This window comes from Tamandua tetradactyla, chromosome 4 (genome assembly GCF_023851605.1).
Source record: "Tamandua tetradactyla isolate mTamTet1 chromosome 4, mTamTet1.pri, whole genome shotgun sequence".
Classification (NCBI taxonomy): Eukaryota; Metazoa; Chordata; class Mammalia; order Pilosa; family Myrmecophagidae; genus Tamandua; species Tamandua tetradactyla.
In genome coordinates this window covers 181,010,745-181,032,445 of record NC_135330.1, presented here as the reverse complement: position 1 = coordinate 181,032,445, position 21,701 = coordinate 181,010,745, and the positions used below count along the sequence as shown (strand labels likewise).

At 37.3% G+C, this 21,701-nt stretch overlaps 1 protein-coding gene and 1 long non-coding RNA gene across 8 annotated transcripts in view; one reads left to right on the top strand and one right to left on the bottom strand.

Moving 5' to 3' along the window:
* The window catches only part of ARHGEF7 (Rho guanine nucleotide exchange factor 7), a 267,744-nt gene that overhangs the window by 209,084 nt on the left and 36,959 nt on the right, over positions 1–21,701 (bottom strand). For 5 of the 7 annotated variants that reach the window (XM_077158695.1, XM_077158691.1, XM_077158687.1 and 2 more), the window contains exon 3: positions 14,568–14,654. In XM_077158695.1, coding sequence (XP_077014810.1) covers positions 14,568–14,654 — 87 coding nt within the window. Of the gene's footprint in view, positions 1–14,567; positions 14,655–14,762; positions 14,839–14,894; positions 14,918–21,701 lie in introns of those variants that run through there. The other 2 variants (XM_077158694.1, XM_077158693.1) reach the window with 2 other exon arrangements.
* The window catches only part of LOC143681570 (uncharacterized), a 68,559-nt gene continuing 61,823 nt past the window's right edge, over positions 14,966–21,701 (top strand). Inside the window, exons 1-3 of the long non-coding RNA XR_013174735.1 lie at positions 14,966–15,223; positions 15,692–15,847; positions 16,863–17,039. This is a non-coding gene — a long non-coding RNA (uncharacterized LOC143681570). The remainder of the gene's footprint in view (positions 15,224–15,691; positions 15,848–16,862; positions 17,040–21,701) is intronic.

Below are 21,701 nucleotides of genomic sequence, written 5' to 3'. Positions count from 1 at the left end.
CATCACTCTCAACAGAAAACCAACGCTAGGCAGTTTTCAGAGGATTTTTCTATCCTTCTGTTACTCTATCTGTGGGGCATTCTCATTGTTTCTTTGATACCAGAGCTAGAGACTTGCCAAATACAGTTTCTAAGCAAGTTCAAGAACGGTGAGCCTTGAGATCCTTTCAGATCCCAAAACAATACAGTGGTAAATAAGCATTAAGACCCTTTCTAGCAAAGCAAAGAAGCAGAACCTCTAGTACACCAGCTATATTCTACTAGGTTTTTCCAAAGGTGAACCAACACTAAGAATAGCCAAGAAGCCCTGACTAGTCAATTACTAAATCAGGAAACAAAGGATGACTAACAGCTACCTAACTGATGCCTATTCTCTAAAATTCACCCTCATTTATCAGAATAGGCAGCTACCTACTTAATAAAATTGCAGAGCTCATATAAACTATTCTCTTCTCAACAATGAAATAAAAAAGGCTACTTGTTCAGTTATACTTAAACTAGAATCAGTTTATATTATGAAATGATATCATTACGTAAGGCCCCAAAAGAATGAAGAATAAAAATTTTAATGATGAAAAAGAATTAAGGTACGAATGGGAGTGGGGAGTGTCTGATATATGAGAGATGGAATAGATGCACTCTACAATCACACTGAGTACCTTTACAAATTGTGCTGGATGGGACATTTCATGTATTTTTTACCAATTCAATAAGATAACTACTTAATGCCTATTAAGCTGGACCAAAAACTCAAATATCAAAGACACCAAGCCTCAAGGAGCTTATGAAGTACGGGAGATGAATATACATAAATAATGCCACTGTGCTGAAAATGCCAAACATAAAACTATTAAATCTGAAAATTCTGAGCTGTATATACTACTACCAGAAAGTGTTATTTGTTAAAAAAAAAAAAAAAAAGAGAGAGAGAGAGAGAAATGAAGTACTGGTACATATCAAAATGCCAGTTATTTCACGTTTACTGAAGCTTTTGACAGTTATCAAAAGACTGGTAAGAATTCCAATGCCAATAAAGCTCCAAATTTCCCTATTTTATAATGGGTATTTAGTAAATATGCATTTTTCTTATTAAAACAATCAAGAGAACAAGAATAAACAGGTTTTAAAGTTTATCACTACTGCTTTTCATATCTGAAACGGAACAGACTGAGACTAATTATCTATCTACCATAAGCTAACTCACAAATAAAATTTGGCTTCTTGACTAAACTAATCACCAAGCAGGTTTCCCATATTCATCTCAGACACGCAGCAGCCAAGTGTTACTGTAAGATCACCTAATGATAAAACAATGGGGGTAAATATCAGGTAGCTAAATTCTTCCAAGTTGTATCTGAGTGAAACGAGATCCTCAAGTCACTGTTCTCTCTCAACAACAGAATCTGCTAACATAAAAAATGAAATCTGGCCTAAATGCAATATAATACCTCTTTCCTAGTCAAACAGTACTGCATTAAGCCAAGGCATGAAGGGACTTCAGTAACAGTAGCCTTGTGGAAGGCAATTACATAAATAGCAATATTAAAATCAATTCCTTTACCAAGTACCTCTCATCAGATTCCCTATAGTCAGACATAAAACTAATCTAGTTAGAAAGAAGAGAACGTTAAAGTAAACAGAAAATCAATTTTGACATCTAAGCTTTGATAGAGAGGGTCTGTGTTAGTTTGAAGCTATGTACCCCCAGAAAAGGGTATTTTCTTTAAAAATATACCTGTGGGTACAGACCTATTTTGGATAGGATCTTTTGATTAGGTTATTTCTATCGACATGTGACCTACCCCATTCAAGGTGGGTCTTAATCCCCTTACTGGAGTCCTTTATAAGAAGATAAGGACACACAGAAAAAGCCCAGAGAGCTCAGAGAAGTTGAGACAAAGACACACCCACAGACACCCAGAGAGGAAGCCACTGAGACCAGAAACTGAAAGCAATGAAACCTGGGAGAGAACTAGCAGGTACCAGTCATGTGCCTTCACATGTGACAGAAGTGTCCTAGCTGCCAACGGCCTTTCTTCAAAGAAGGTAACTTCTGGTGATGCCCTAAGTGGGACATTTTCATGGCCTTAGACTGTAAATTTCTAAGCTAATAAATCCCCATTGTAAAAGCCAACCAATTTCTGGTATATTGCATTTCAGCAGCTTTACCAAACCAAAACAGGTACTTTCTCAAAAGACCAGTTAAGGGTATATACCTTTATTATGTGGGCTAGGAGAGCCAACCCTAAAAAAGTCACCTCCTCAGAGAGGCCTTCCCTCACCACATAATCTAAATAACTGAACTGTCACTTTTTCTTTACTATTAACCCTATTATTTTGCAATAGTGATGTGTTTATGATTTTTTTATTTATTCACTCATTTATTTATTTAATATGTTTCCCCCAATTAGAATATACGCTCCATAATAGCAGGGATCCCACCTGTCTTATTTGCCAAGCTATCCCTTGCAACTAGAACAAAACCCTGAACCAATACACTCAATGAAAGGTAGTTGTAATGGTGGCTGCCATGGAAATTGTGACAATTTTTTTTATGCATAAGAGATGAGATACAGCAGGAAGAACACTTCAGGCTTTTTCTCCATCAGTAGAGATGGATTTGGACTAAGATATTAAATTACATCATATCTTATACTTACTCCTCCACTGTTTGTGAGAGATGACTGCTTGAGGTTTGGGCATAGTTTATTTGGAGTTAATTTGTCTGCCTAAGATGACTCCTGTCACTTTAACCTTACTAATACAACAAATAGCCCAAAATATGTTAGCTGCCTTCACTAAAATTGTGGAATTGTAATCCATGTCAAACTCTGAAACATGTTCTACAACTAATTGTGGTGCTATGCTTTGAAATTAATTGCTCTTTTGTATTCATGTTATTTTTCACTAAAAAAAGAAAAAAAGTCGATGTGGGGATAAAAAATATTTCAGTATTCTAGCCTCCTATATTCTGGAGTAGCTAGAAGTAAAAATCTGAGAGGATCGTATGACAGCCCATGACAAACTCCGGGATTTGCCCTGTAACTACCTGTTGAAGAGTGCTTTGAAAACTGTTTTTATTTCTTTACTTTGTATACGTTATACAATTAAAAAGTTAAAATTAAAAAAAAGAGTTCAGGTTTTAGATTAACTCAATGCCCTCTCCCCTATGTGGTACAAGACTCCCAGGGATGTATATTTCCCTGGCAATGAAGGACTGGATGAGCAGGACCTGGCATCAAGGGACTGAGAAAGTCTTCTTGACCAAAAGAGGGAAGAGAAAAATGAGACAAAATAAAGTGTTAGTGGCTGAGAGATTTCAAACAGAGTCAAGAGGTTATCCTGGAGGTTATTCTTATGCATTATATAAATATCCCTTTTTAGTTTATGGTGTATTGGAATGCTGCAGGGAAGTACCTGAAACTGTTGAGCTGTGTTCCCGCACCCTTGATTCTCAAAGACGATTGTATAAAGATATAACTTTTACAATGTGACTGTGTGATTGTGAAAACCTTGTGTCTGATGCTCTTTTTCCAGGGTATAGACAGATGAGTAAAAAAAATATGGATAAAAATTAAATAAATAATAGGGGGATTAGGGGTAAAATAAATTGGGCAGATTGAAATACTAGTAGACAATGAGAGGGAGGGGTAAGTGCTATGGGATGTATGAGTTTTTCCTTTTTTGCTTTTATTTCTTTTTCTGGAATGATGCAAATGTTCTAAAAAATGATCATGATAAAATCAACAACTATGTGAAGATATTGTGAGGCACTGATTGTACACCACGTACGGACTGTGTGTGAAAATTTGTCAATAAAAATATTTTTTAAAAAAAGAAAAGAGTTCAGTCTTAAGAGTTCAACTGCTGGGGTCTGAATATTATTCCCCCACTAACCAGCTCTGAACCTCAGGCAGTCCCTCAATTTTCTTTCTAAGCATAAACTGGGAATAATAATGATACCAACTTGGTATCATGAGCTAAATATATTTTAGAATAAGAGCCAGAAAATAATAATCCTATTTAATTTTGCTATCTATTATATACCTCTAAGAAAAATATCATCAACCCGAACCTATAAGATGATTTGCAAGGTCTGGTGCTCAATGAAAATGCAGAGCTCCTCATTCCAAAATTATTAAGAATTTCAGATAGCAGCAGTAAAGCACTAAACCAAGCACAGGATCCTTAAATGTGGGGCCCAGTGCAACTCACTGCATTGGGTGCATGCCCAGGAAGGCCAGCTTTGCCACCAGGTAAATTCTCTTGACAACTTAACTAGGGTCCTTGCTAGGAGTCAATCTAACAGTATTGCCTTGTTCTCATTAAATAGTTCAACTAACTTGAAGTCAGGAGGCAGCACACTTGTAAAGAGAAGCTATTCTGTGGAAATGGGAAAATCAGTTTAAATACTGGTTCTTTCACTTAGCTGTGACCTGGAACCTGTTAACCACTTCAAGTCTCAATTTCCTCCTCTGCAAAATGGGGAAACCACCAACTTCTCTGCAGGGCATTTGTGAAGATTAAATAAAACTATATATATGAAATGCCCAGTACATAATTTGTACTCAACAAATGTTAGTTCCATTCAATTTCAAAGATTACTGTATTTCTCCAGCCTCTTAAATGATCTAGACTTGTGCTGTCCAGTATGAGATCCACTAGCCACCTGGAGCTGTTGAACATTTAAAATGTGACTTAGAAAAATTGAGACATGCTGTAAGTGTAACAAACACACACCAGATTTTAAAGACTTAATATGGAAAAAAAAAAGTATGGGCAGGCCACCATGGCTCAGCTGGCACAGTTCTCGCCCGCCATGCCCGAGACCCGGTTCATTTTCCATTGCCCGCCCATGCGAAAAAAAAAAAGTAAGGTATCTTATTAGTATATTACTTACATGTTAAAATAATATTAAGGGTACACATAGTTGAATAAAGTATATCATTAAAATCGATTTCACATGTTTCTCTTTATTTTTTCATATATAGTTACTAAAATATTTAAACTTAAATATGTGACTTGCACTACATTTTTATGGAATATTGCTGATCCCCAGACAATGAAAAACTCAAAAGACCTCAAACGAAGAAAAAAAGCTCAGCTCTCTAGATTCAAAAAGCAGCATGGATACAGAGATGACATTATATGCTCACCCTACAAAACAGTTTTGCAGGAAACTAAAATAAAAGACAGAGGGCCATCTTTGATACTTTTTGCTAGGTATAATTAAATGCAATTACAGTGTCTGAACAGAAATTGACTTTCTTTGCTTTTAAGTACTTAGAAAATATTCAATGAGTAGTTACTTATATCTCCTCCCAAACGACCCTTTTAAATTACTTAATTCAACATATTTCATAATTTCATTTCAACTTCCTTAAAGGCAAGTTCTGGGAAAAACACGAATAAACTGACTTCAAGAGTACAATAAATAACATGCAGTGACCAAAATACTAAGTCATTAGGATAAAGGTACAGTATAGACTAAATAAGGAGGGAAGAAAATAAAAGACTAGTGTGTGGTTTCAAGCATATCTTTATAATGCTTCATTAAACCTTCAATGCAAAGATATCTATTTGAATCAAGGACAAAGAAAACACTTGGGTTGGGCATCCCATCCCTACAGAAAGAACTGTAGAGATTAACTTCTGCCTTTATTTCAATCAGTTCTTAAATGTGCATCAACACGTTTTTATTAAGTTTCAACATAAGTGGTCCCCATGTTTTAATCCTTTTAATAGCATTTTTAAAATTTTCTTTTGGACAAAACTCTCAACCATAACCTTGGCTAGAAGGTCTAGAACTGAGAGTTAAGCAGAGAAGCATAATAAATACAAGAAAGATAAGTTTTTAGAAATACATAAAATAATCTCTTTTTCAATATCTCACCCTTATTAAATCATTCCAATTCAGAAATGCCAGCCAAACTTCATTCAATACCTTCTCAACTTTAAAGGAGAGAATGAAAGCCTACTCACTCACACATAAAAAAGAAAATCAGCTTATCTCATATTTATAATTTATCTTAAAATGTGCTTACCCATATTATAAAGCCACAGTGGTCAAAACAGTATAGTACAGGCATAAAGATAGCATACTGATCAATGGAATCAAACTCAGAGTTCAGAAACGGATACTCAGATCTATGGACAACTGATTTTTGACAAGGCTCCCAAGCCCGCTCAACTGGGACAGAACAGTTTCTACAATACATGCTGATGGGATACTTGGATATCCATGAGAGACGATCCCTATCTTACACCCTATACAAAAATTAACTTATAACAGATCAAAGACCTAAATATAAGTAATCTGGCCATTTCCAGAAACTTCAGGTATTTATGTGACATCTGAGATTCCGAGTTAGAACTCTGAAGCTATGAAAGTCAGCACTACCCCACACAGGGGTTGTTTAAGAAGTTAAAAAAAAGGATCAGATCTCAACTAGAGATACGAATGAAGTTTATAAGGATAGGAGTGGGGTAGATCAGAATATAGGGTAAACGATGATAGGGGTCATATTTTAAAACTTCAACCAAAGGGACAAATAAGACCAAAGGGACACATGTTTATTTAGTGCAAAATTTATATTTTGGGTAGTATTATCTAATTTAAGTTGTATGGTCAATTTAATTGAACACCATAAGTATATGGAATCTTAGACTTTACACCCAAAGCACAAACAATGAAAGAAAAAACAGGTAAATTGGAACTCCTCAAAATCAAATACTTCAGTGCTACAAAGTACTTGGTCAAAAGGTTGAAAAGGCAACTGATTCAGTGGGAGAAAATATTAGGAAACCACATATCTAATAAGGGTTTAATATCCAGAATATATAAAGAAATCCTACATCTCACCAATAAAAAGACAAACAATCCAATTAAAAAATGGGCAAAAGACATGAATAGACATTTTTCCTAAGAAGAAATACATATGGCTAAAAAGCACAAGAAGATGCTCAGCTTCATTAGCTAGCAGGGAAATCAAAATCAAAGATCACTATGAGATATCATCTCACAACTATTAGACTGGAACAGGAAACTACAAGTGTTGGAGAGGATGTAGAGAAACTGGAACACTTATTCACTACTGGTGGGAATGTAAAATGGTACAACTGCTATGGAGGTCAGTCTGGCAGTTCCTCAGGAAGCTAAGTATAGAGTTTCCTTATGACCTGACAATTCTGCTACTTGGGATATACCCAGAAGATCTGAAAGCAGGGATGCAAACAGACATCTGCACACTAATGTTCAGAGCAGCATTATTCACAATTGCCAAAAGATGGAAACAATCTGAGCGTCCATCACCAGACGAATTGACAAACAAAATGTGAAATATACATACTATGAAATATTATTCAGTGATAAGAAGGAATGAAGTCCTGAAGCACGTGACAACATGGATGAACATTACGCTAAGCGAAGTCAGACACAAAATGAAAAATATTGTTATGATCTCACTATTATAAGAGCTAGTTGTAATATGTAAATTCATAGACATAAAATATAGAATATAGGTTACCAAGATATAGAATAAGGCTAATGAACGGGAAACAGTCGCTTAATATGTGCAGAATGTTTAATTAGGTTGAAATTAAACATTTAGAAAAGGGACAAAGGTGACAGTAGCATAGTATTGTGAAAATAATTAACAGTGTTGAATGGCATGTGAATGTGGTGGAAAGGGGAAGTTAAGAGTCACCAGAAGGAAAGCTGAGGTTAAAACATGGGAACGTATAATACAGGGAATTTTGTGATAGACAATGCCCATGATTAACTGTACAAATATAAAATAATTCTTTAATGAACTAGAATAACTGTTTGAACTATCAGAAGGAGTTAATAAGAGAGGGGGTTATGAGAAAAAAATGGACCTATTGTAAACTATGGACTATATTTAATAGTAACACAATACTTTTTCATCAATAGTAACAAATGTACTACACCACTACTATGGGTCAATAATGGAGATAAGGGGTACAGAAGGATCTGGATTTTATTTCTATTTCCTTTTTAGAGTAATGAAAATGTTCTAAAATTTATCATGGGGTTATAACTATGTGATAATACTGCGAGTTAGTGATTGCATACTTCAGATGGTTTATATGACGTGTTGATCTATAGCCAGATTTCCCACTTGCTCAGAAAGATCCAGAACTTATTTACCAGAGTCATGTCAGAAATTATTTACATTAAAGCTGGAAGTTAACACTTCAAACTTCAGAAGTTACCAACTTTTATTTCCTATTCTAGAGCTTTTCTTTCACATCCTCTTTCAAAAATTAAATGCAGGGTACCTAATTTAACTTGTATGGTCAATTTAGTTGAACACCATAAAGCACATGAAATCATGAAGAAGGCATGAGATCTTGTTGGTTTGTACAGATGAGTGTGATGCTCCAATATATCCCAGAGTAACTTGGACAGAGAATAAAAAAGTGTTTGCAACATCCCCTTGGGAGACTGGGGAGAAAGGAGGAAATACTCAACTTCTCCATTTGAGAATTCCAGATATTCGTGCAAGTGGTGGGAACAACCAAATCAATAGGCTAAGCCCTCAATCTAGGGGTTTGCCCCTATCAAACTTACTTCTGGAAAGAGGAAGCTAAGCTTACTTATAGTTACGCCTGAGTCACCCCCAGAGAACCTCTTTTATTGCTCAGATGTGGCTTTTCTCTCTAAGCCAACTCAGCAGGTGAACTCACTGCCCTCCCCTCTACATGGGTCATGATTCCCAGGGATGTAAATCTTCCTGACATCATGGGACAGAACTTCCAGGATGAGCCAGGATCTGGCATCATGGGACTGAAAAAGCCTTCTTGACCAAAAGGACAAAATAGTTTCGGTGGCTGAGAGATTTCAAACAGAGTCAAGAGGTTGTCCTGGAGGTTATTCTTATGCATTATAAAATATCCCTTTTTAATTTATGGTGTATTAGAGCAGCTGAAGGGAAGTACCTGAAACCGCTGAGCTGTGTTCCAGTAGCCTTAATACTTGGAAGATGATTGTATAATGATATAATTTTTACAGTGTGACCACGGGATTGTGAAGACCTTGTGTTTGAGGCTTTTATCCAGGGTAGGGATTGATACATAAAAAAATAAGCATAAAAAATAAACAAATAATAGAGTGGGGATAAAGGGTAAAAAATTGGGTAGATTGAAATACTAGAGAGGGAAGGGTAAGGGGTATGGGATATATGAGCTTTTTTCTTTTTTTAAAATTTCTTTTAAAAGTGGAGTGATGCAAATGTTCTAAAAATGACCATGGTGATGAAAACACAACTATGTGATGATACTGTGAGCCACCGATTGTATACCATGTATGGAATGTATGTATATGAAGATTTTTCAATAAAAATAATATATTTTTTAAAATTAATTGCAGGAATCATGAGCATCTAACATTTACTTTATTTTAGCTTAACATATGCCCAGAAATGTGAGCACTGTGGAAAACATAAAAAAAGACCAAAATGTTCATCCATGAACGGTTTCTAATCTGCCTAAGGAAAGAAAACACATTTAAAACAACTAAATAGCAATTACAATACAAAACTAGAAAGGAGCACTTTCATATTGCTACTGACAAGAAACAAATGCTATTTTAAAAAAAAAAGAGAAAAACCCTTTTCTGGAGGATAATTTGGTAGTGAGTGCATAAAGCCTTTAAAAATCACTGCCTCTGCCCTAATACTGCAATATCAGGAAATTTATCTTACAGATAAAATCAAGGATGAAGGATATTGGACAGAAATGTTCATCACATGGCTCACCATTCACGTCAGTGAAAACTTAGAAACAACCTCTACCTCCAAAAAATGGCAATTACCATGAACTGCTAGGCAGCCATTAAAAAGTAGCACTATATAAATCACAGCATGTTACAAAACGTACACTATGGTGTCATGAGTATTTTAAGATTATATTCACATTTGTGCAAAGGAAACAAAAAACTATAAATGAATAATACACACTAATGTTAATAGTGGCAATCTCTAGATGGTAGTATTACACAATTTTTAATTTTCTTATAACATTTCTCTATTTACTGAATTTTATATAATGAATATGGATTACTGGTTAAAAATAAAAACAAATACACAGCTGCATGGTTCAAACTAAAAAAAGTAAGGATGATGACAATTATAATGACAGCTAATATTTACTTGGGAGCTAAAAACTGCTAGGTAGCACTTTACATTAATTCATTTAATCATTACAACAAATATAAAAGGTATTATCCCCATTTTACAGAAACTGAGGCACATAGAAAAAGTAACTTGCCCAAGATCACACAGCTAGTACGTGGCAAAGCCCTGGCACTCAGATTCAGGGCCACCTCACTATATTGCTCCTCATAAGCACACAGGTGCAACCACCAGTGGATGAGTAATAAATCTGAACGTCTAAGACAAAAGAAATTTGCTAAAGAACAGAGATATAAGTATGCCTAGTTAACCAGTGAGCATCCACATTGCAACAAGACTGCTGAATCATCAACCTGTACAAAATTCTTCGAAAGTGATACAAATTTTTTTTAATTATTCTCAGAATAAGCCAACTACTACTGATGATGAAAAAGTGAAGCGGTCTAAGACAGGAATGCTTCTTAGCTATAAGATACAAATTTGTTAAAACAAATTTGATATTTGATGTTAAAGCAAAACATCAAAGTTGACAAAGATTTAAATCTATGATATGAACAAGTCCAAAATTCATTCTAATTAAAACAAACAAAAAAACTTTACCGTTTAAGTGCCACCAAAATAGTATAAAAGCCACAACACTTCCCCCTAAATAGTATATAGTCAAAGGAACTGTTTCCTTTCAAAGTTTTAAGCACAAATAACTATACCATTATTTCTACTACATAAATTAACCTAATCTGTGCTCATTACTGTACATAAATTAGTAGGCAACTTTAATAATTTACAGTTAGTAGAGGTGAGAATAATGTGAAAAAGAATGTGCTCAGTGTTTCAATTCCAAAACCTGAAATTATTTGCCTCTCAAGAAGGGGTGGTAAGCAATACAACATACGGTACAGTGAAAAAAGCACCTAACGAAGTTCAAAGACCTAGATCCTCACTCTGGCTCAGGTACCATTCTTTAATAAACAAGGCTGCACAACCCTGCAGTTTTTGTTTATTTTTAACTCAGGCAAGGAGACTTCCACATCTTCACCCACCCTAACCCCACAACCTGAACGTACCAACTCTGGTGATGGAACATAAGCATAAGTATTTTTTGAAGTGCCAACAGTGATTCATAGCAGCAGTTAATGTTGAGAACTAAAATGCTACGCATTGTTTCTTTACCTGTAACACAACACCTGTGATAACTCATAAGAGGTATGAGGTGCAAATAAGATGATATGCGAAAGTCCTCTGTAATTACAAAGAAAAAGGTATGATAGTTGATAACTGAAACCAGAGAGACCAGATGGAAACTCTGGACAACTATAAAAGACAGGATCTAAATCTGCATGAGCAAGCTTTTCTCAATTATCCGATAATGTTTCATATTTTATCTATGACAAGTTTGGTCCTTGCTATTCTAGGCAAACTGGCATTTCTAAATACAATATGCTTAAGCGTAGTCAAATAGAATCACAGTGCCTGACTATTTTTATCGGTAAATTTAACTCTTCAAGAAAGTACCAACTTTCATTATCTAGATATAAACAAACAGGTTCACATCTGATAGATTTCACAACAATCATTAGGAACATGGAAAAAAAGACCTAAATTCTTATCAAAATTCTATATTAATTAGAGAAACATAAGAAAGACTCAAGATGTATGCTGAGTAGCAACAAAAAATAGTTGTAATAAAATGGAAAGGTCATCTAATTTGTATGTGCTGTTTTCCTCTTTAAAATGTTTTCTAAATTGCTTCTCAAAGTTTAACAATAAATGCAAACTGCACAACAGTCCTTTAAAATTAATTTATAAAACTCCTTTCATAACCTGAAAGGGTGATAATATCTAATTTCCTACAACTAAATAAGATGCACATGGAAAATAACTGATATATTATTAACAGTGAAGTTCCACTTTTCCTTTAAGAAATCTTAGGATAGTTTAAAATGGCAGTAAATAAGATAATAAGTAAAAAATATACCCAAAACAGACAGTCTGAAAACTAAACCCCAGAAAAAAACACCTTGACATTTATAAACATGGGGCCAGGGGAGAAGGGGGTGGGGGCCTAATTTAGAATGTAAGCTATTTGGTTTTAAGTACCATGTTTGTAATTTCAAAATGTTTCATTACAGTTGGTCATTTTTCAGAATACTGTGAGAATGAACTGTATAAAGCCTAGAATGTATTTCCAAAAAATGCTGGGTCCTTCCCCTTTCATTTCCTTTCTAAGCATTTTTCTTGATAAACACTGGGAAACTGCTGCACTGTGGTCACATCCAAGACCAAGTCTCTCAGGGAATGAAGGTTTATCCCTTCATACAATAGATTAAAACAAAGTAAAAGCCCAAGTTGGATGCAAACCATGCACAGTTCCCTTTTCAGGGTAACCTCAAAAATAAATAAATAAATAATCACAATCCTGAACAATTTATGAGTTGCTTTTTTTAATTGATGAGGTTTTGATGTATTATTTTCTTGTTTATTATCTCTTAGGTAATTGGGTATTTTAAGTGTGATTTATAGCTGAATTTGAACAAATATTAAAAAATTTTGCCTCTATTTTCAATTTATTGGAAGAGAAATTCTTTAAAAACAACACAAGTCATAATTTATTTTTTCTTAGAAGGAAACTTATTTGTTATCAACAAACTACAAGCTTATACATTCAATAACAGATATTTACTTAGAGGCTACTATGTGCCAGGTACTGTCTTGGATGGTACGCTGGCAAACAAACTCTTCCAGAGCGCCTTTAAATAAACTCTTAATTTTATAAAATAGTTGCTGTATGAACTTTCAAAAACAACCCTGGGAAAACCAAGGATGAGGGTTTTTTTTTTTAACATTCAACTTTCTTTGAAACAATGCTTTCTTAAGTCTTAGACGGAAGTTGTCAGACTATAATTCTAATGCGCAAAACACTTTCAGATGCAAATGAGTTTCCAATTTACTGTAATGATAAACAAAACTCAATAGTTCCAAGAGGATAATAAAATCTCACAAACTCAAGAAAAAGTAAAATCTGCTAAAAAGCAAAGCATATCATCACAATGCAATAAGGATGCTGTATTATGAAATGACGATGTCCATACAACAAAGACTTCAGTGAAATGATGACTTTTTTCCCCCCTTTAAACAGTTCTAAGGTCTTTGGAATCTTCGTTAAGAGCTTTCGTTATCTGTAATGATTTCCTCACTGACATCAAAAACCACAAGCTACAAAATATCTTAGCATTTACAATCATTAACAAAAAAACAGTACTTTTATCTATCATTCCCACATATCTAATTTCCATTAATAGATAAGCTTACATATCCTTACCTCATAGGCTTGATGACTTTTAAATTATTTTTCCCCAAGAAACCTACAGTAAGAGACTGTGTAATAGGTTCCGTGGGAAATGCTCTCATGTACGGTTATCTAGGAGCTTGATTACTTGTCTCAATTCTCAGATAAGGAAACTAAAGCTCACAATGGTAAAGTAGCAACATTAAGTACAGAACTGACTGCAACCACATAAACCGCAATCCCAAGCAAACAACTAGCTAGATATCTGATCCAGTAAGAAAAATCACATATGGTAAAGTAAGATGAAAGAGAGAAATACCTAGAGGGCTGCAAGTGAACGACTGAAAACATCTCATTTAGAATAATGACACAAATTAATACAACATGGAAAAGACACCCCACCAAGTATGCCCCCCAAATCATCTAATTCATAATCCAGGCATAGGTTAATAATTCTTTAACCCAAAAATTAAATATTAGAGATCCAGTAAAACTACCGAATCATCAGCAAAAGGAGTGATGCTGAAGGGTTTTCTGACCCATTTTATTTCTACCCCTTCCTGCCTGACCATCTGCTACGGATTCTGAAAGACTGACAGAGACCTGGATATGGATCCTATGAGAATCCCTAAAAATAGTCAATGATGTGGCAGGTGCCAAGGAATCAGTTCACACTCCTGACAAAACAAATGGCTGTCGAAGACTTATGTTACTTACATCTCAAACTATTAGAACCACTTTTCCTCGGAGGGCAAAGTTTGGATTTTCAACTCACTGGCTCCTCCTTGCCCTGGGAAGCCGCGTTCGGACCCTCTCACCAACTGGGCCTCCCCGGCCCACTACCTCCTCCTGCCGTTACCCAGCCCGAGACAGCCCGCTTTGCATCCTCCCACCTCCAAGGAAACCAGGGCGGGACTTGGTCTGGGTAAAGAGGGAGGCGGGGAGGTCTGCCAGGAGAGGAGAGCCCATTCCCAGCCCCTGGCCCGCCGCGGGTACCGCCCCTCGACTCTCTGAGAAAGACCAGAACGCGCTCCCGCATGAGGACCGCAGTCTCCTCCGCCCACCAAGGCCGAAGTGCAAATTCCGCCGCTCCTGCCCGACCCTGCCCCGGCTTACACCCTGGCTCACCTCCAGGCGCAGAGAGGCCCCGCAGCCTCGCAGGAACTCGCGGATGTTGCTCAGGCACTCGCTTTCGCTCCGGGGCTCCGGGTAGACCTGCAACACAGAGCAGAAGCGCTAAGCGTGGCAGCAGCAGGGAGGCCGCGGACACGCCCCGAGCGCGGACCCCGGGCAAGCGACCCTGGCACTGGCTCCGCGCGGCACCTTCCCGCGGCCCAGCTCTAGCCCGGCCACACCAGGCGCGGGACGTCTCGGGCTTCGTTTTTTCTCACCCTTCTTCCTTCCTCTCAGGCTGCACCAATTTCCTTTGCCCCTCCCACCCTCCCCTTCCCTCACCAGGAAGTGGACCTGGCGCCGGAAGTGACGCCTACAGGCAGCGCCCCGCCCAGACCTCGCGCGCAGATCCTGCCTTCCGGCACCTGGTCCTCGCGGTCGTCTCTCGTTCCTCGACGCACCGCAGCCTGCCCGCCCGGGCGGAAAGCTCCATCTCGGCGGCTTTTTACCCTGTCCCGGCTTGAGAGAACGGGGGTGTTATTCTAAGGCCAGGATTTAAAATAATTAGCATAAATGATGCAGTTGTGTTTAACGTGCAGTGTTTTCTTCTCCCGAATACAGGCCTTGTGCCTCATGACTGATGAACCACAATAGCTCGTTCACATCAGCGAGTAAGTCAGCGAGAGGAATGAAGTCCTGAAACACGGACAACATGGATGAACCTTGCGGACATTACGTTAAGTGAAATAAGTCAGATATGAAAGAACAAATATTGTCGCCTCATACAGGCGAAAAGCAGAAAGAACGCGTGTTGCGGCCTGCCTAGTGCGTTTATGGAGTTTACTCAAAGGTCAGGAATTGGGAGGACCACAGGCTACATATGTTATGTGTTGACAGCTTCCCATGGCCAGAAACTAAACAGAACCAGTGTCAAATTATGTAGAATAATCGAGTGAGAAACCTGAGACCTCAGAAAAGCTCATTTTTAAAAAAATCTAAAGTTTATTTTAATTAGTTAAGAAAATTTCTATTCTGAACTGCATATGAAGGGAGTAAATGTTGGTAATTACACTAACACATCTTCCAAAATCCTGGCATTTAAGGACATCCAAGGTGTTTTTTGTCCTTCTTTCCTCTAGGGGGAAATCACGACCTTCCATCTGGCTGCTCTCAAGGCGATTTTATTTCACAGTGTTTGGATCTTTTAAAATTACAAATCAAAAGCATGGTGTCAGGAGATGTGAAGAGGAACGAAATGGGGCATTTTTTACCCTAGAGTTTAAAGATTCTTATGAGTAAGTGCTGACGTTTTTCCTGCAAATTGAACATTGCAGTGGAATTTAGGATGAAACAGCAAAACGAAAGCTGCCTCCTAATCCAGCTAGTCTTTACCTTTGTATGCTCTTCTCCTCCCAAAAAAGTATTTTTGAAAAATTACGTCCACTCAGTCGTGCAGTTAACATCTAAATTTTTTTCTTCATAATTTTAAGTAGTCGCAAAGGATGTAATTTCTGACATACTGATAACAACATTGTAAAACTAATCCTGTTTAAAAATATATCCAATGGAATCTGAATACCATAGAGGTATAATACCCATTCTCCACCTAAAAAATTTATGTATGAACTGTTCTTTAAAAGCCAGGAATCCTACATTAATTATTTTCTCCTTTAACTCATTTTCATTTCACTTTCCACACAGAATTGTATTCTAATTTAGCAAGCTTATACTTAAAGTCTTATTGATCCCACTTTCTTTTTGCAGCAAACCTACACATAAACATTTAAGATGATTATAAAGTTCTAAGTGTTCAAATTTTCTTCTGTGTTAATACAACTACTGTGAAGACACAGATGATTTGACATGTTAAAGTTTTTGAAAAATAATTATTAAAAGTAAAATTTTATTTGGAAATGTATATCTTGAGATGTATGCAACTTTTTAAAAATAAGTTCATTTACCCATAAGCTGTCATCCAGCATCAATTCTATTCCTTTTGGAGATGTTCTTTCTTTTTTTTAATGCAAACACTGAAAAATCTTTTTCAGAGAAATAAGTACATGAAAAATGGAGGGAGTTTGTTATACTATAACCATTCTTTGAAGCCTTCTGAGTAACATAGCAACAATTAAGGTATATCTATCATAATTTTTTTAAAAAGTTGAAATCATCAGATGACAACTGGTTGGTTCTCCTTCAACTTCTGTGAAAGCTAAGAAGTGGAAACCCCAGAGTTGCAAAATTCCAGTCATTAGAGCCATTCACTTTCTCAAAATCATAGGTATTTTTAATTGTCCCTTTGTTTTCCAGCTGTGGAAGTTTTCCATTTTGGGCAGTGCACCTCAGGAAGACAAGAAATTGGTGAAAGGTCTGCTTTTTTCTGTAAAGTGGGAGAAGAGCCATTATGAAAGGAGGGAGGACAGCCCTACCAAGCTTGATTGATACCTTCCTTGACCACAGGCATCTTCTCAGGCTAGTCAATTTTAGGTGAGTGCATATGCAAATTAAAGCTCTGACAATGGATTCCCTTAAAACTATCCTGTGCCTAAATTTCTCTTAAAAAGTCTTCCTGTACATGTTCAGAGGTACAGGTAGCTAATTCAAAGGCCACTTTTCCTAAAGTAACACAGCTATTTGGAAAACTGTAATGTAAAAATCGAAATATCACAACAAATAGTGACTGGTTCTGTAACAAACATGCTATGTTACCTTGGACTAGTCACTTGACCCCTCTGGGTTACCATTCAGTGTTTTTCACAAAACTATTGGTAGGATCAAATGGATAATAAATTAATCCAACAATACTTATTGGGCCTAGACTCTATTTTAGACCAGGTGATAAACACTGAATGCAAAGAATAAGACAAGATCCCCTCAGCGAGGCTGAAAGGATTTGTACATGAAATAGCAAATGCAGCCACTTAAATATACAATCAAGGCCACAGAAGCATAGAGGAGGGAAACTAGTTCTATAAACATAGGGCAGAACCACAGGCTCACCAACCCAAAGGTGATATCCCAGATGGGCTGGAAGGGTGAAGAGGCAGATGGAACTGCATATTTAAAGGTATGACATTTTAAAAGTCCAGGGTATTTTCAAGGATAGTGAATAATTAAGTGCAGCTCAGATCATAGGTGAAACTGCAGTGGAGAAAAAACACATTTGAGATATGGTATAAAGCAGATTTTAAAGTCCCCGTTCACACTTCACAAAAGAAGATATGTGAAAGGTCAAAAACATGTGTTTCACCGTTGAACGCATGAAAAAGTGTTCAACATCATTAGTTACCAGGGAAATGCAAATTAAACCTCAGATAACACTACAAGCCCAACAGAATGGATAAAATAGAAAGAGCTGACAATATCGAGTGTTGGTGAGACTATAATGCAACTGGAACTCCCAAGCATCACTGATGGGAGTGTAAAATAGTACATTTGGAAAACTGGCAGTTTCTTACAAAGTTAAACCAAGTTAAGACCCAGCAATTCCATTTTTAGGTATTTACCCAAGATAGAGGAAAACATATGTCCACAAAAAGAATGTTAATAGCAGCATTATTAATAATCACCAACACAGCATTATATTTGAGTTGCCTTCACAACTCAAAGGAGAGCTGTGCTTTGAACTTCTGAACACTGTCCAGAAGTGTTCAGAGAAGAACTCAGGCTTCAAACAAGCCAACAACTGTCCAGTTCACTTCCCAGATATCCTGTCTCAAATTCTCAACAATAGTAGTAAGCTTTACACTTTTCCATCAAGAACTATAAACAGGCAGAGGTATAAATGGTTCACAAACTTGCAATTTTCCTTTGAAATATTGCTCTTGTACTTAATGCAGGATTAGTTAAAGGGTGTGTCTAATGTTCTGGAAATTTCTACAAGCTAAATCACAAAGAAATGTTAAGGTCACATTTCAGAGACCTCCAAAGCTGTCCAGTTTCCTCCTCTTCAACTCCTCTCCACCACCCACTCCAGGCAGGGAACAATCAGCTCCACCCTCAATTAAAGCAGCTGCTTTCTTTCAGACTTTGAAAGTGTTTAGAGAGTTTGAGTTTACAAGAGGCAGGAGAAGAAAGAATAGGCCTTTATCAGCAAGATAATAATTAAATAGGTTCAGTGTTACCTCAAAAATTGAAATCGAATGTAGAAACTTGTCATAGCTTATGATATCTGGAAAACATTTAACTCCACATTGATTCCAGTTCCCATTCTGATTAAGTAGATCTGAAGTACAGCCTAGAAGGGCGTGTGTGTGTGTGTTCCAGTTCCCATTCTGATTAAGTAGATCTGAAGTACAGCCTAGAAGGGCGTGTGTGTGTGTGTGTGTGTGTGTGTGTGTGTGTGTTCCAGTTCCCATTCTGATTAAGTAGGTCTGAAGTACAGCCTAGAAGGGGGTGTGTGTGTGTGTGTATGTGTGTGTGTGTGTGTGTGTGTGTTTTAAATTCCCCACCTGATTCTGATTTTCAGCCAGGCTTGGGAACCTATGATCTGTATAACTCAGTATTTCTCAAATGTACGCATGCATCAGAATCACCTAGAGTTAACACAGAGAACTAGGCCCTGCCACAAAGTTTGCTTCAATAGGTCTAGGGTGGAACCCAAGAATTCAGATTTCTAACAAGTTCCCAGGCAATGGTGATGCTGCTGGGATCCGGACCATACTTGGAGAACTAGTGGTATATTTAGACTGAGCCAACATTTTCCCCCACTGGGAGAACAACTCATACTCCCAACCAGAGAACGAAGAGGTCTCCCCAGGTCTTTGCCATCAACAGCTTCATCAACCCAGCTAAAGGGGATCACTTCATCCTCTGAACATCTGGTCCCATCGGCAACACCCCACCATACAGCTGGACCTACATGGGCACATCTTATCTCCTCTGTTAGACATAAGTTCCCTAAGTGCAGGGACCCACAGGCATCTCACATTAAATAGTCAGCAAATGTGCACTAAATGGCCTAACCTGCTTAGGTCACTTAATTCACTGATCACAGAGTTATGATAGAACCTTAGCATAGAAAGGGTCATAGAACATTGACTTAGATCTGTTGTTTCACAAATGAGGAAACAGGGACTCAGAGGTGGAATGAATGACCCCAATCATACAACATGTGTGCTGGAAAGTCTCTGTGTGTTGCTCCATATCTATCTACCCTCCGGCACGCTTCACCTCTGGCCTCTGGGGACAACATCAACCAGGCTCCCCTGCTTTCTGTCTTCTGGTGGGATTCGGCTGAGAGAAGACACCAGCATAGGAGAGGACAACCTCCCTACTGAGAGCCTCTGACTGACCGTGGCTATGGCCGTGCGCTGCAGGTTCACAGTGGCTCAAAGAGCTGATTCTTTGCATCTCTCTCCAACTCTGCCTTCAGTGACATTATGTGGGAAGCCTGAAATTGGCCATGGTGGGACTATTACACTATGGAAGTCAGCAAACACTACAAATTAGGGTCCACTTCCCAGAGTGCTGGTTGTTAAAGCATTTACCATCATACCCCAGGCTGTGCTCTCTACTAAAGGCCACAGCTCGCGTCAGGGAGCCCTTTCCTAGGATCACAGCTCTCACTGCCTCCAGTAACACTGCTTCTCCCTGCTTTATCCCTTCAGATCTGGGGTAGTTAGAGCTTCCCAGGGTGCTTCTACATCTCTTATGGGTTGTCCTTATCCCCACCCACACTCTGTAAATAGTCCTTTCATTAAACTTTCTGCAACCTCTTCAGTGTTCATTTGTTTCTAACTCAGAGAGTTTCCTGCTGACACAATTATACTAGAACCTAGTGTAATAAAAGATATAAATTATAGTACTCTCACAAGACAGACAACCACCACAAAGCCTTTTAAAAACAGGCAACTTTATATTACTGATATGTACAGTCTTAAGTTTCATTAAGTGTATGTAGGAGGGGAGAAATACGCAAAATATTGTATATGTTATTTTTGATGTGAAAAAAAGGACAAGAAAAACATGTATGTGGTGTTCAGAACTGCATAGATTATCTCTGTAAGTATATGCCAAAAAATTTTAAGAGTGATTGCTTCCAGGGAAAAGAAACGGGGCCCTGGAGGTCAGGGGAAAAAGGCAAACTTAACTTTTCACTGTATACGTTTGCTTCTTTTTTAAATTTTTTACCACATTCAAGTGTTATTAAATAAATGTATTAAAAAAAAAAAAAAAGGACTCTCTGAATCTAGTGTTTTTTCCATGGTGCCTCCCCCATTACAAAAGAGTCCTCGGAGAGCCATGCTGGTACTGTGTTAGGGTCCATCTGCATTGCACGCCAAGGTGCAATGCAATGTTTGAAATCCTACGTCTATCTTCTGCAAATTTTATTAGCATTGAATGGTGCATCCAATTCTTAATTACATGGAAGTCATTGCTTTATTCTAATTAGATTGTAACTATCTCCTGGTCAGGGATTATACTCTTCCATTCTATGTTCATTCCATTTAACAATGGAGTGAAAATATGGTTCAGTGGATCTCACTTGGCATTCTACTGGACAACTCTTTTCCAAATCATTAGAAAACTAAAGAAACAGAGCAGAAATTTCAAGAATTTGGTTGCTACGCACTATATAGGTAGACTACCAAAGGAAATAAAAAAAACAGGAAGAAAGGAAAATGTGTGGTCGACAGCTACAAGAGATTTACTGACAGAAATTAAAACCTTTAATAAAGTATTTTTTTCTTTTGCTTTCCTGCTTCAAACATATCCCAAAACCCACCTCCTGTATGGAACGCTATAATAATATAAATATATAGGGGAAAATAAAATGTTTTCCAGTAGTATGGCACGAGCCAAATTATAAAGGATATGACTTATGAAAGTACAAAATTTCCAGGCACATACTAAAATCAGATGTCCAAGAGACATGAAAATGTCAAGAAGGAGAACAACAAGACTACATTGCTCAAATTAACTCATGTATCCCCTGAGGCTTCGTTCCCACAGACTCCAAAAGCACATTTTAAATCCCTCAGAGATGATGGCAACCATCCCAAATTCATGCCAATGCCAAAAATGGAAAACAAAAATCTAAGAATTAAACATTCATCAGATGACCTAGAATATATTTCTCTACAGGGTCATATTTCATTCCACTGTTACGTTGTTATGGCTCAAACATAGGAGGGCGTGTATTAATCA